Source organism: Condylura cristata, unplaced genomic scaffold, assembly GCF_000260355.1.
Source record: "Condylura cristata isolate star-nosed mole 26May11 unplaced genomic scaffold, ConCri1.0 scaffold00027, whole genome shotgun sequence".
Lineage (NCBI taxonomy): Eukaryota > Metazoa > Chordata > Mammalia > Eulipotyphla > Talpidae > Condylura > Condylura cristata.
Genome location: NW_004567128.1, coordinates 20,305,416 through 20,317,830, shown reverse-complemented (window position 1 = coordinate 20,317,830; position 12,415 = coordinate 20,305,416). Strand labels below are relative to the sequence as shown.

General features: G+C 38.9%; 1 protein-coding gene across 2 annotated transcripts in view; it reads right to left on the bottom strand.

Annotated features, from left to right (window-relative positions):
• Nucleotides 1-12,415, bottom strand: part of SYTL5 (synaptotagmin-like 5) — an 80,086-nt gene that overhangs the window by 16,084 nt on the left and 51,587 nt on the right. The window contains exons 8-12 of one of the 2 annotated variants that reach the window (XM_004689943.1): nt 11,121-11,231; nt 7,435-7,517; nt 6,260-6,325; nt 3,071-3,249; nt 545-644 (exon numbers count right to left, since the gene is read on the bottom strand). In XM_004689943.1, coding sequence (XP_004690000.1) covers nt 545-644; nt 3,071-3,249; nt 6,260-6,325; nt 7,435-7,517; nt 11,121-11,231 — 539 coding nt within the window. The remainder of the gene's footprint in view (nt 1-544; nt 645-3,070; nt 3,250-6,259; nt 6,326-7,434; nt 7,518-11,120; nt 11,232-12,415) is intronic. The other variant, XM_004689944.1, reaches the window with a different exon arrangement.

Here is a 12,415-nt window from a genome sequence, read left to right as displayed (position 1 = left end):
AAAGGGAAAAGTAATTTCTCTGGGCCTGGGGTCTGGGTCAAATCTTATGCAGACTATTTTCTCTGTAAGTTTTCAAGCCCAACTCTGCATCTCTATCACTAACCACATGCCTAAATTTAGCTAAGATCTGAAATCCTACCAAGAAACAGAACATAGTCAAGCTGTGCCACCAAAATAATGAATGTGTACTAAGTGACCTGCTAAGTTAGTGTCAAAACTGTGACAAACTTCTTTTAAGGGAAACTAGAGAAAAACACAGCTTTTCCAAGGGTGAAACATATTTTCGGGCAAGATGTGCCAGCACAGATGTCATTTTGCTGGGTCATCTCTAGTTAACATGTAACTTTAGCAGTCGCTGAGAAATAAACAAAATAAAAGTGGTTTGCATTTTTTCTTTTCTAAAAATTGTCAAGAAAGCCAAGATTATTACGATAATTTACTCAAATTGTGCTTTTCCAGAACATATACACAAATTCTCCATAGTTACTTCTAAACCAATGCAGCTGTGAAGAATACCACATGAGTTATGATATAGAGTATTTACCTTTAGTGTTTCATTGAATTCTGGATTGGTGCCTGTTCTGATTTTGGTCTTGCGCTTATTGTTTCGAGACTTGTCGGGAAGAAGGTACGACTTGACATAACTGTAGGTGAGAAAAACTGAAATTAATTACTGGGAAACATCTACCTTGCAAGAAATGTTCAGAGACTCCAGTGAGTAAAAGGGATAAAGGAACTAAATTATAACGTTATATGAGGGTAAGAGAGAGAAACAATGAGAACAATGTTTGCTATGTAACAGTACACTTCAACATATAATTCTAGACATTCCATGAGACAGGAGGAGGATAGTGGTAAAGAGTGTGAGTTCTGGCTCAAGCCAACTGGGTTCGAATCACTCTGTGCCTCGCTGATTTTGGTGAACTTAAGAACCTGAGCTCTCTCTGCCTTAGTTTATTCATATGTAAAACTGAGAATAACAGTAATTTGTGGTACTGTGAGAGTTAAATTAGTGATACATACAAGGAGTTGACATATCCTATTCAATAAATGTAATCTATTATTATGTTCAATGGGCTCACAAAATATGATAGACTGATGCTTGTCTCCATTTAGATGTTAGGACTCTTGATGAGTAGAGTGGATGGTAGTGGGTAAACGAAGGAAAATGGTGAAAAAGAAACAGAAAATAACAACCTGAAGTCACAACAGCAATTCCACTCAACACCTGGCTTTGAGATAGCCCAGAATTCTTTTGGAGTAGGAGCCACATGGTAGACCCAGAAATGTACAAGACTGAAATGTACAAGATGCTACCAGAACCCCCAGCACATCTAGGGGGCTTTAGATGCCCCTCTTCGATGCTCACAGTGGTTGTGAGATGCTCACAGAGGTTTGGAGGTCCTCTTGAGTCTTAGGGCAAGTTAGAGTTAATTAGGCAGCTTCGGGGCCAGTGCAGGCAGGGACTTTGGGAGAATTAAAAAAGCTTCTGAGATAAGGACAGAGAAATGCAGGCAGGTTAATGAGGACAGTAAATTTTAAGGCTAATAAGGACAGAAATTTTTAAGACTTTGGACAGGGGCAGTGAAAGAAAGACCAAGATAAGAGCTGTAAAGCTGGCCACAGCTTCTCAGGGAAGTACAGCCACGGAGAGATCCAATAACAAAGGATGATGAGATTTTAGACTAGAGGAAAAAGCGTTGAAAAATCCCCGAGACACAGGCCCGCTGGGCATCCTCTGCCCTGCCCGAGCATTGCCACCTTAGAGTCTTCGCTTTTGTTCTTTTTCCTCTACATAAACTTTATTTTCTTGAACAAGGTTTGTTTCTCTCTGCTTACTTATCTAAAATGCCTGCAAATTCCTTTTTACAGCTTTGTGGGTCTACATCATTTATTACGTAAAAAAGGGGTAACACAGCAGGCCTGAGATGGCTCTACTCACAAAGGCCTGCTTACAGAGTTGGTCATCTCGGAAGCTGGATTTTAGGAGGATTTTCATCATTCTCAGAATGATCTACATGGCTCAGTGTAACTAAATTATTTTGTAAACACTTATACTTAGCACATATTTTCCTTCTGATGGACAGGAATTTGATTATATGACCAGAGGATTCTCAAAGTGAGCAAGTGTTAGTTATCACAGCTAGTTGCTAGAATAATTGAACAAACTATGTGACCCCACTGGGCAAAGACACTTGGAAGCTTAGGCCCAGACTCCCCATGACCTTGTTGCATATGCCTTGTCCTGTGGCCAACCATAACAACAAGTGAAGTCCCGTGAGTCCGTCTAGGGAATCTCTGAGCCTGCCATGGGCCTTGGGGACTCTAACATAGCTTCATATCTAGCTCCCTTCCAAGAGGCCTCGGTCCATCCCAGCCATCCCAGGCAGCTCCCCGGACTTATCACTGCCTTTAGGGAGTTATTCAGTTAGGCAAATAGCTTGGTGCTTTAATTTTCTGGATGATTTCCTAGAACAAAATTTCACAGGATACTCTTATACATCCTGAGGTAGGCCAACGTGTCAACTGTTTATCTCAAAGAGCTGCTGCCGTATAAACTACAAACATGTCGGTCCTGAATTAGGTGGAGGGATAGCTTTTTTTTTTTTTAAGATTTATTTATTTGTACACACAGAACTGGGGTACAGGCCAGAGGCTCAGGGGTGGTGAGAGGCTTCACCAGAGACAGAGTGGGGAGCAGAACAGGCAGATCGACGAAGTACACTGCTGAGGGGAGCAGCGGGCAGGTCAGGAGAGGTCTGCCATGCCATGTGGTCACCTCTGGGACAGGCGGGAATCGAACTCATGAGGAAGTGGCTTTAGCTTCTCAGTGCAGTGCTGTGCCACCAGGGAGGGCCAGAGGGATAGCTTTTTAAAAATCACAACGGTGGACATACCATTACACATGCATGTCAGAAAATATTTAGAAATGTGGTAAAGGAGGGACATGAAAATCAACCTTCTGAAAGGTGGGAATCAACATCAATGCTAAGGCCTTTCTAAAAAGAAACACACATATGCCAGAAAATGTAGTGACTGAAATAGTCGAAGGGATGTGCCATGTGCTTACGCATCTGTTCTCTGTTTCTTTTCATCACCAATGGCAAGATTTCTGCAATTCTTGACAAAAATGTAGAGTCCACCAGTTTTGTAGCAGTAGCTGATGTGCAGAAGGATCTCGCCACTGACCTTCACATTGCCATAGTCTCCTGTTTCACTGTAAACACTCATCATGCTGTTAAGGCTGGTCTGGAGTAAACAAGATGCAAAGAGGTGGAGTGTTATTCTAATAATCTCTTTATAAAACCCACATTTTCATTAAATTACAACTCTGGCTCATTATAAAAAGCAGAGGCACCTCTGGTGAGGGAAGAAAGCAAAATCACTCATGTTGCTTGCTTTTCCGGGGTGGTATAAAACTCCAGCCTGAGAGAGGCCAACAGGTTGAGAACAATTAATAAGAAGGCAGGACAGTTGCTGAGCGGGAAGTATGGACTTTTTGGCTTAGCAAACAGCCTTTGTTCAGCCTTTGCTAATGAATACTGGGTCACTGAGGGGTTTCCAATCCCACTTCCTATTTCTATCTCTGTAGCTTTCTTCTTTATTCACCAGCAGACTCAGGTCAATGTACTTCAGTGTCTAGACTGCACTGATCAAGACAAAGGAAAGCTCATCTCAAAGTCTGTGTGAGCAGAAACCACAAGCTAATCTCACTCCTCCCCCTCAGAGCACCCCATTAGTCTCTGGGGAGCCAGGGCTGCAGCTTCAACAGGAAACATTAAGTATCCATCACTACCAAGATTTCCCTGGGCAGTTGTGTGGCCAGTTTTGTAAATCTCTGTGAAGGAGCAACTCACAAAATGAAACATTAAACCACAAACACACCAACCAATAAACAAAATATTAAATGACACAAAGCCCCAATCTGTCAGGATGAATGAAGTTTCTGATAAGACACTAATGACATGAGACACATTTTAAATTAAATGTAATATAATTACCCTTTAGTGCCAGCAGCACAACCTCTGTTTCTTAGCAACATGACTGTCACAAAAGACCACCCGGAAGGCTGCAGTTATTGACCCAGTAATTTCAAAAGTCCTGTCTGTGAGCCACTGAGAAGGATCACGGTGAGCACAAAGAAAGCTTAGACTATGTAATGTGCGCGCGCACTCGCAAAAATGTATGTAGTCTAGTTAATCTCTCTTTGCACATATTATAAATACCACATTTAGGTACACATGAACACATATGTACATTGTGCACACATACACACCTCGAAGTCATTATAATCCATCAAATTGCTCAACAAAGACATTGAGAACAGAATGCAGTAATGTGGCCAGTCTCTCTTCGATGCTTCAGTCGATGGAAGTGCACACCAAGAATTCCTTAGTTCCGAGAACATACTTAAACAGAGCTAGCAAGTGACCTGTCTACCCTGTTCCTAAAGCAACAGAATTTTCATGCATTACAGATCCCTTTGAGCACCGTTTTCCAAACTTTGATTGCAGTTAGATCACTTGGTGATCTTGTTAACATGAAGATTCTGATGTTCTCAGTCTTAGGTGGAGTATAAGATTCGACTTTTCTCGGCCCACGATTCCTAAACTCAAAGCATCCCAGAGCATCATAGCAAACTCCCAGAGGGCACCAAAGGGTATTAAAAAAAAAAAACTAAGGGAAACACAGTGACATCTACTAGACCATCATACAAACTACTAATGACTAGTTCAGTGTCAACATCGCATCACACTTTATTCTCAATGATGTTCTATCAGTGTGAAAACAGTTTTAGCCCTCACTGTGACAAAAAAACAAGTACTGCACAAGAATCGATGTGAAATAGGAAAGGAAAGTGCTGATAACAATCAGATCCCAAGGTTTATCAACTCATGCACTTTCCTGTAGATGTGCACTCCATTGGCAAACTAGCAAATAGTAAAAGGAGCTATTTAACCACAGAATAGATATACTATTTTTCTTTCAACTTATGTACATTATTTTTTCTAATGGCTACTAAGAAGTTAGGCTGTAACCAGTACTTATATGGACCGGTGCTCATCAAGCTTTGCCAGTCAGAAATGAGCCACCAAGGTTTTACTTTTGGTCTAAGCAACACTGAGACATAAGGGGTTCTTCGAACTAACTTTTTGAGTTTTTCATTCAGGTGATGTTGTGCTGCTGGTCCATGGACCATACTTTGAACTGCAAGAACTACTAGGTTAAGCCCCAAATCTCCTTGTGAAAACATGAAAAAACGGTGTCTCATTGAAATTACTGGCAATACCAAGACCCCCTCCTCTGACTTAATCTGAGCACCTCCCAACCACTCCTCATTGCCTCCTTGCATCATGAACTTGTGTCTACATCACGTCTTACTGTAGCTACATCTTTAGAGAGAGTTTTCCATCAACAGGAGTCCCTTATAGATAGAAGAAAATGTAGGGATCTACAAATGCTGAAGCTTGGGAGAAATTAAGGCAAATGGGGCAATTTAATTACTAACTATATTTTATGCTCTTAACCAAATGAATGCCGTGATTAAAAAGAGAGATGTTTATTCTAAAGGTATTTCGTTATCATTAAATACTTGGGACCATGCGACTTTTAACTGACACACAGTGTCTAATTTAATGACTATTCTATCTTTGGAATAATTGGATTCTGTAACCTTATTTGTCTTTTAAAAATTAATTTATATAATTGCATATGTAACATATACATATGTTACATCGTTTTTCATTTATTTTTATTTTTCATTTTTTACAGTGTTTGCTTTATTTTCTCAGGTCTAGTCCCCATAGAATTCCCATAACCAGTTTACCTGTGCACCATCAACACAGTCCCTTGTGTCTGACGTCCCCTGTTTTAATCCCTCTTCCTCCCCCTTCCCTGCAGAATGTCTCTGATTTATAGCTGCCTGTTTATTCTTGTTTTATGCTTTATTTCTTTTCCCTAATGCTTTCTTTGGTCCCCCTATATTCCTCCTGTAAGAGAAACGATCATATTTCTCTGACTTATTTCACTGAGCATCATCCCTTCTAGCTCCAACCATGTTGCTGCAAATGGCATTAGTTTATCTTTTTTATTGTTGAATAGTATTCCATTATTATCTTTTAAAATAAAAAAAAATCTGGTTAATTATACACAAGAAAAGATGAACGCTGGAAAAATTACCCACCTCATCCTATTTCCCAAACAATGAAATCTGTGAAGTATGGTTGGCAAGAAGGAAAAGGAAAGATTGAAAACTCACAGTGTCGGAGTCAGCATCAGGCACATTTAGGTAGGTCCACTTCCTGTCAGAGCCTGCTTGAGAATTCTTTAAGGAAGTTGCCCAAAGGTAAAAAGGAGAAAGGGTATCAGAGCCCGGGGATGGGGAGGGGGAGGGGGAGAAGGAGGGGGAGAGGGAGAGAGAGAGACTTAGAGGCACATAGGAGGGTACAAGCACTCAGGGTCATAACACCTTCCTCTCAGGGAAAGCCTTGAACACTGATGTTAAGAAGGTACTTAACTCCATGGGTGGTGGAAAGCTACAGATGCTGTTTGAGTAGGAGAGAAACTTGACTGGGCATTAGTGCTAGGAAAATGAATGGCAGAGTGGAGGACGGGAGTATGGCTGGGGAGTTGAGAGAATGGTAGTCAGGAAATTTATCAGCAGCCATGGAGACAACTTTCAATAAGACTTCAGTTAACATTGTAGGCAGGTCCTTAGAAACTGCAACTTTAAATGTAATGTGTAATAAAGACAGATCTTCAAATAATGGCATTTCTGTGAATGTGGGCTCTAATTGTTTTTTTTTTCCTCCTCAACAATGCTGTCATAAAGCAAGGCTGAGCCAAACAACACTTTTTTAAGGACCAGATCTCATGTAAGCCTGAACAAAGAAGTGAAGAGGTTTTAAACTGGGCAAGGACCATGAACTGAAGGAAAAAAATTCAGGAGTTGTAATAAATTCCTAAAATGCCTGTATAGGGGCCCTCCAAGGTGGTGCAAGTGGTTAAGATGCAGCACTACTATGAAGCTATTGGCAGCCACTGCAGCATGAGTTTGATCCCTGGCCAGGGAGGTGACCCACATGGCACAGCAGATCTCTCCTGTCTCCCCCGCTGCTCCCCTCAGCAGAGTGTTTCAGTGGATCTGCCTGTTCTGCTCCCCACTCTGTCTCTGATGAATCCTCTCAACTCCATGTACCTCTGGTCTACACCCCAGCTCTTATATGCATAACTAAATTTTTTAAAATAAATATAAATAAAAGGCCATGCAAAACTAGACCAAAGTGTACTCTGTTGCCAAATGACAAAGAGGAGACCATAAAAACTTTCAACCCAATATCACAGATTTTCCCACATTCATGTCTCCTTTGGAAAAGTACAGAAAATCAACAAGAGAAGCCAAGAATTTCTAGCACATGTTAGAAAACTACATACGGTTGACCGGCCACTTGCTAAATTGTAAGTGTTTGCAGAAAACCGGGAGGACACTAAGTTATTGATGCCTTCTTCACTCTCTTCTAAGAAGTCCTAAGAAGGAAGAAAACAGAATCAGTGATTGGTTTATTTCTTCCCTAGAAAGTTCTTTCACCGTAAACCCACATTTTTAAATACATGAAAATTGAGATAAAAATGTCTAGGAATCACCCCACCCTTGGTTCAGTTCTTTTCTGTCCTCCATTCAATTTGAACTATGCCACCAGAATAGGCTCCTCTTTCTAGGGTTTCCTTTATGAAAGGAACATGAACTTTGGAATCACACAAAGCTGGGTGTTCAATTTCTACCTCTATGAGCTCAAAGGTGATTCACTGTGGACAGCATATTTAAATTACTTTAATGTTTTAAGGTCTATACCACTGTACAGGATTCAGAGATGTGTGGATTAGATCATAGATACATTGCCTTTAAAAATTATGGATTTTTTGGCCCTCTCTGGTGGCACAGAAAGTGAAAGCACAGCACTACAAAGCTAAAGCCACTTAAGCATGAGTTCAACCCCCACCCCGGAGGTGACCCACATGGAGCAGCAGACCTCTCCTGACCTGCCCACTGCTGCCCTCAACAATATACTTCTCAGTTTGCCTGTTCTGTTACCCACTGTCTCCAGTGAATCATCTCACCGCCCCTGAACCTCTGGCCTGTATCCCAGTTCTGTATGTATAAGTACAATCTTTTTTAAAAATTATAGATAGTTTTTGTTGTTGCAGTCTCTTGTTTCCTGGCCCTCTTCTCACTCCAAGTTAAACTAGTATTTTGCATCCTGTGGTACATATCATGTTTTATACATTTGTGTGAAAAATTATATAAAGCAAATTGAAGTAGTCATACATAAAAATCTCTTTTAGCTAAATTTTAATAAATTGAGCTTATTGTACATATACATACATCTTATATTTAGGTGTGCTTTTGCTTTAAAAATCTTTTTGCTAAAAAATATACCTAAAACATAAATCTGCAGTATAAAAAATATGAAGTTATCAAGCAGAAGACCCCTTTTCCTGTCCCTATCACAAGCTCTTCCTCCCATCCTGGAATCTAGCACTATAAATACATGACTGAATGCCATATAAATGGGCAAGAAGAGACAAATCTCTATGCAAAATAATTCCAATAAATTTGCATGGATATTCCATCTTCAAGGGAATGGAGCTTAATACCCAACTCTTAACTTTCATGGTAATCACATCTTTGTTTTACCACCTATGTATATACCCCTGAAGTACAGGATTTTGCCTTGTCTGTTTTTGAACTCAATGCAAATGGCATGAAATATTCTCGATTCCTTTGGGTTTTGCCTCTTCTCAGTACCATAGTCTTAAGATTCATCCACACTGTTGCATGTTGCAGTCTGCTCATTTTTATTAGTGTTCTGTTGTGTGATATCCCACGCTTTACTTGTTCATTCTTCTATTGCTAAATCTTTGGGTTGTTTCCAGATGTATTCTGTTATGAACAAAACTGCTATAAATATTTTTGAAAATGTCCCTTAGCGCATAGAAACACAAGTGTCCCTTTGGGCATATACTAGTGAGAAGAACTGATGAGTCATAAGATATATATCTGAGTGCTTAGCTGTAGTATTCTTAAGAGAATATCAAACTTTCAGTAGTTGTACCAGTTCAGTCTAATGAACTACATATGATAGTTTCCTGTGCTCTGTGTCCTTGTCTCACAAGTTTGTTTTCATATAATTTTTCACTTTTGTTAATCCAGAATGTGCTCCAAATCTTTATGATTTTCATTTTCTTTTCTTCTATAACTAAGAACTAAGTAGAACATCTTTTTATGTCTTGGACATTGGCCAATTAAATGGTCTGTTTTGTCAAATACTTGCCCAAAACTTGCTTATTTTTACACCAGTCTACTTGCCCTTTTTCCTCACCCATGAAAGCACTCAACATAAAACAAAACAAGCAACAATAACAAAAACCCCAACCCACAATGGTTGGCGTCTGTCAAAGGGACCCTGGAGTCAACTGAAAGAGTTCCAAATGACCCAGGCTGGATGAACATGAACAACAAAAGAGCTGTGGATTATAACTCAACATAAAACAAAATAGCTGTAGTGCAGAGCACTATAAATGCATGACTGACTGCCATATAAATGGGCAAAAAGAGACAAATCTCCAAGCAAAATAATTCCACATAAATTTACATGGATAGTCCATCTTCAAGGGAATGGAGCTTAATATCCTACTCTGTGTGTGCTGAACAAAGTGATGGCCTTCCAAGAGTGCAGGACAGGAAAGGGGGAAAGAAATGACTTCCCAGTGGGTCAACCTGATAAACATGACTGCAGTCAGGTGATCAAGGTCAATGTCAGCTGTGAAAGCCATGTTGACAGCATGTATCCTTGGCATGTGGTGAAAATTGTACTTGGCCCAAGTGATCTCCCTCCCCGCAACCCATAATGAGAAAAACATCAGACAAGTCCAAATTAAGGGGAAAGTCTACAAAATACCTGACTAGCATTCCTTAAAATGACCGAGATAATCTAAAATATTAGAAAATCTGAGGATATGTCATAGCCAAGAGGAGTCTAAGTGGAAATGACAATATAATGCAGCATCTTGGACGGAATCCTGGAAAACAAAAGGGGCAGTAAGTAAAAACTAAGGACATCTGAATGAAGGATGGACTTCAGCTCGTTGTATCAGTGTCAGTTCATGAATTACGAGAAACAGTGGAAAATGGGTGTGGGGTATATGGGGATTTTTTATCAATTTTTGTAAATGTGAGACTATTCAAAAATAAGTTTATTTTGAAAAATCTTTGTATACCTGTGATAAAACCGGCTTAAATATTTAGGTAATAATTGTGGTATTATGGTTTTGAAGACTTTCAGATGTTTTCAAAGCCAAGGACTCATTTCATACATATAAATTAGCTGTTTTTAAAAGCTAAACATAAGTAACCTTTGAAACTATTTGATTTCATTACACTCTCTCTTCTTGTGGTGAATCATAGAATACTTTTCCAGCTTTTAATATAATAAATAACATTGTATTTTAGAACAATAAGTTTCCCAGCTTGCTTTGGAAAAATTATATTAATGTCATTTAACTTTTGTGTTATATCTTTCTTGCAAGGAATTCAAATTGCATTATGGCAATTACAGAAATCATAATATCAGAATATTAGAACTGGAAGGAGACATAACAATAATCTAATTCAACCTTCCCATTTTATAAATTAGTTTACTTAAACATTCATTTTCATATAATTTAGTATCAAGAAAGAAAGCAGCTTATTGGGAATAACTTGAGATGTAAAGACACTCATACAGAACATGTAGTCAAATAAGCCTAGAACAGCAGGCTTAGAATATGTTGGAAATCTCTTGTTTTCCAGTTTTAAAATAAGTGATGTGCTTTTATCAAATAATTGAAAGCCACAATAGAGCTTTCCTGAGAGAGAGTCTTCACTCATTAACCTGATTACCTATCGACTTTTCTCAATCATTTTCTAGTTGTTTGTGTTTGTTGACGGTAAAAGCTAACAGGGAGACATGATTCTCCAACCTCACTTGACTCTCAACCCATCATCATGTAAAAATGGACAGGTAGGGACAAGATTGTAGCTTTAGTTATTATCACTAGACTCTTTTTCTTCCACACCCAACTTACCAAGTCTTTGTCCAAAGTACCAGAGACAGACTTGCTTCTTATGCTGATAGTATCCTCTAATTCTTCTGTAAATGAACCACTCAAATCTAGCTCGGATTGACTCCGGTCTGGAAAAAAGGAAGAGAAAAGAAAGCTATGAGTCAGTGTGTTTTGTTAGAAGGCTTCATTCTTCATTATGAATGTTACATCTTCATTCTATCTAGACATAAGTCAGAATATCGTGAAAGCAATAGTAACTTCATACTGTTCATGCTCACATACTTCCATTTTCCTATAGTATTTTGAATTTTCTTGGACTGAATTACCAAATGTACCTATCTCTCCTTTGATTAGGATAGATTAAATGCTTGACTATAAAATGCTAATTTTTAAGCTGTTTAAGGCTCTGTTTTGCCCAGAGACTTCAAAAAACTGAGAATGGCCCCTTCAGCTTAGAAAAAAAAAAATAAACATTCACCATTCTTGATTTAAGTATTTAGAAAATTTGCTGTTTTCCTATTTGACATAAAATGCAACTAAATGTCACAGGCTGTTTCTTTTGCACAAAAAGGGAATGGCTTATAGGTAAACCAAGAGAAACTTTTCTTTAGATACCAGAGCATTCTTTCACTAAATTAATCTCTTGCTTTTAAAACTATAAGTTAAAGAATAAAGCATGACTCAGAACTTGCCAAGACAGATACTTATTCCAAAGAACAGTTCTATGTCAAAGCCCCATTTAAATATGGCTGTTTATAAATGAGGACTGAAAAGAACAGTCAAGTACTTCAGAATAAAATGGTGAAAGAAAAAAAAAAAACGTAGACACACTTAGCACAATGCCTCACACAGAGTAAGTCCTTAATAAAGTGAAGCTGTTGAAACTTCACACAAATAAAAGTAGTCTGGTGTTGACCTCCAGGATAGTTTAAAATTTTCTCTGAACAGGTAAACTGGTTTTCTAATAGTAAACAAAAAGCAATGATAACCACAAACATTTAGGGAATTCTCTGTGAGCTACTTGACTAGGAGACTCCCTAACTCAAAGTCCGGCCTTAAGCTTCCTGCAAATACCATTGATTAGACAGCAGGTAACTTTGCCATGTTGAGGATCTTGTCATGATTTTGATCCTATATATGACACACATATATCCTAATTATAATACATTTTATGCATATTTCTCTGAAGAGTTGTTAGTCATAGGTAATAAAATGGTTTGTAGGGGCCCTCCCTGGTGGCGCAGCAGGTTAAAGCACAGCACTGAGAATCTAAAGCCACTTCCGCATGAGTTCGATTCCCGCCTGCCCCAGA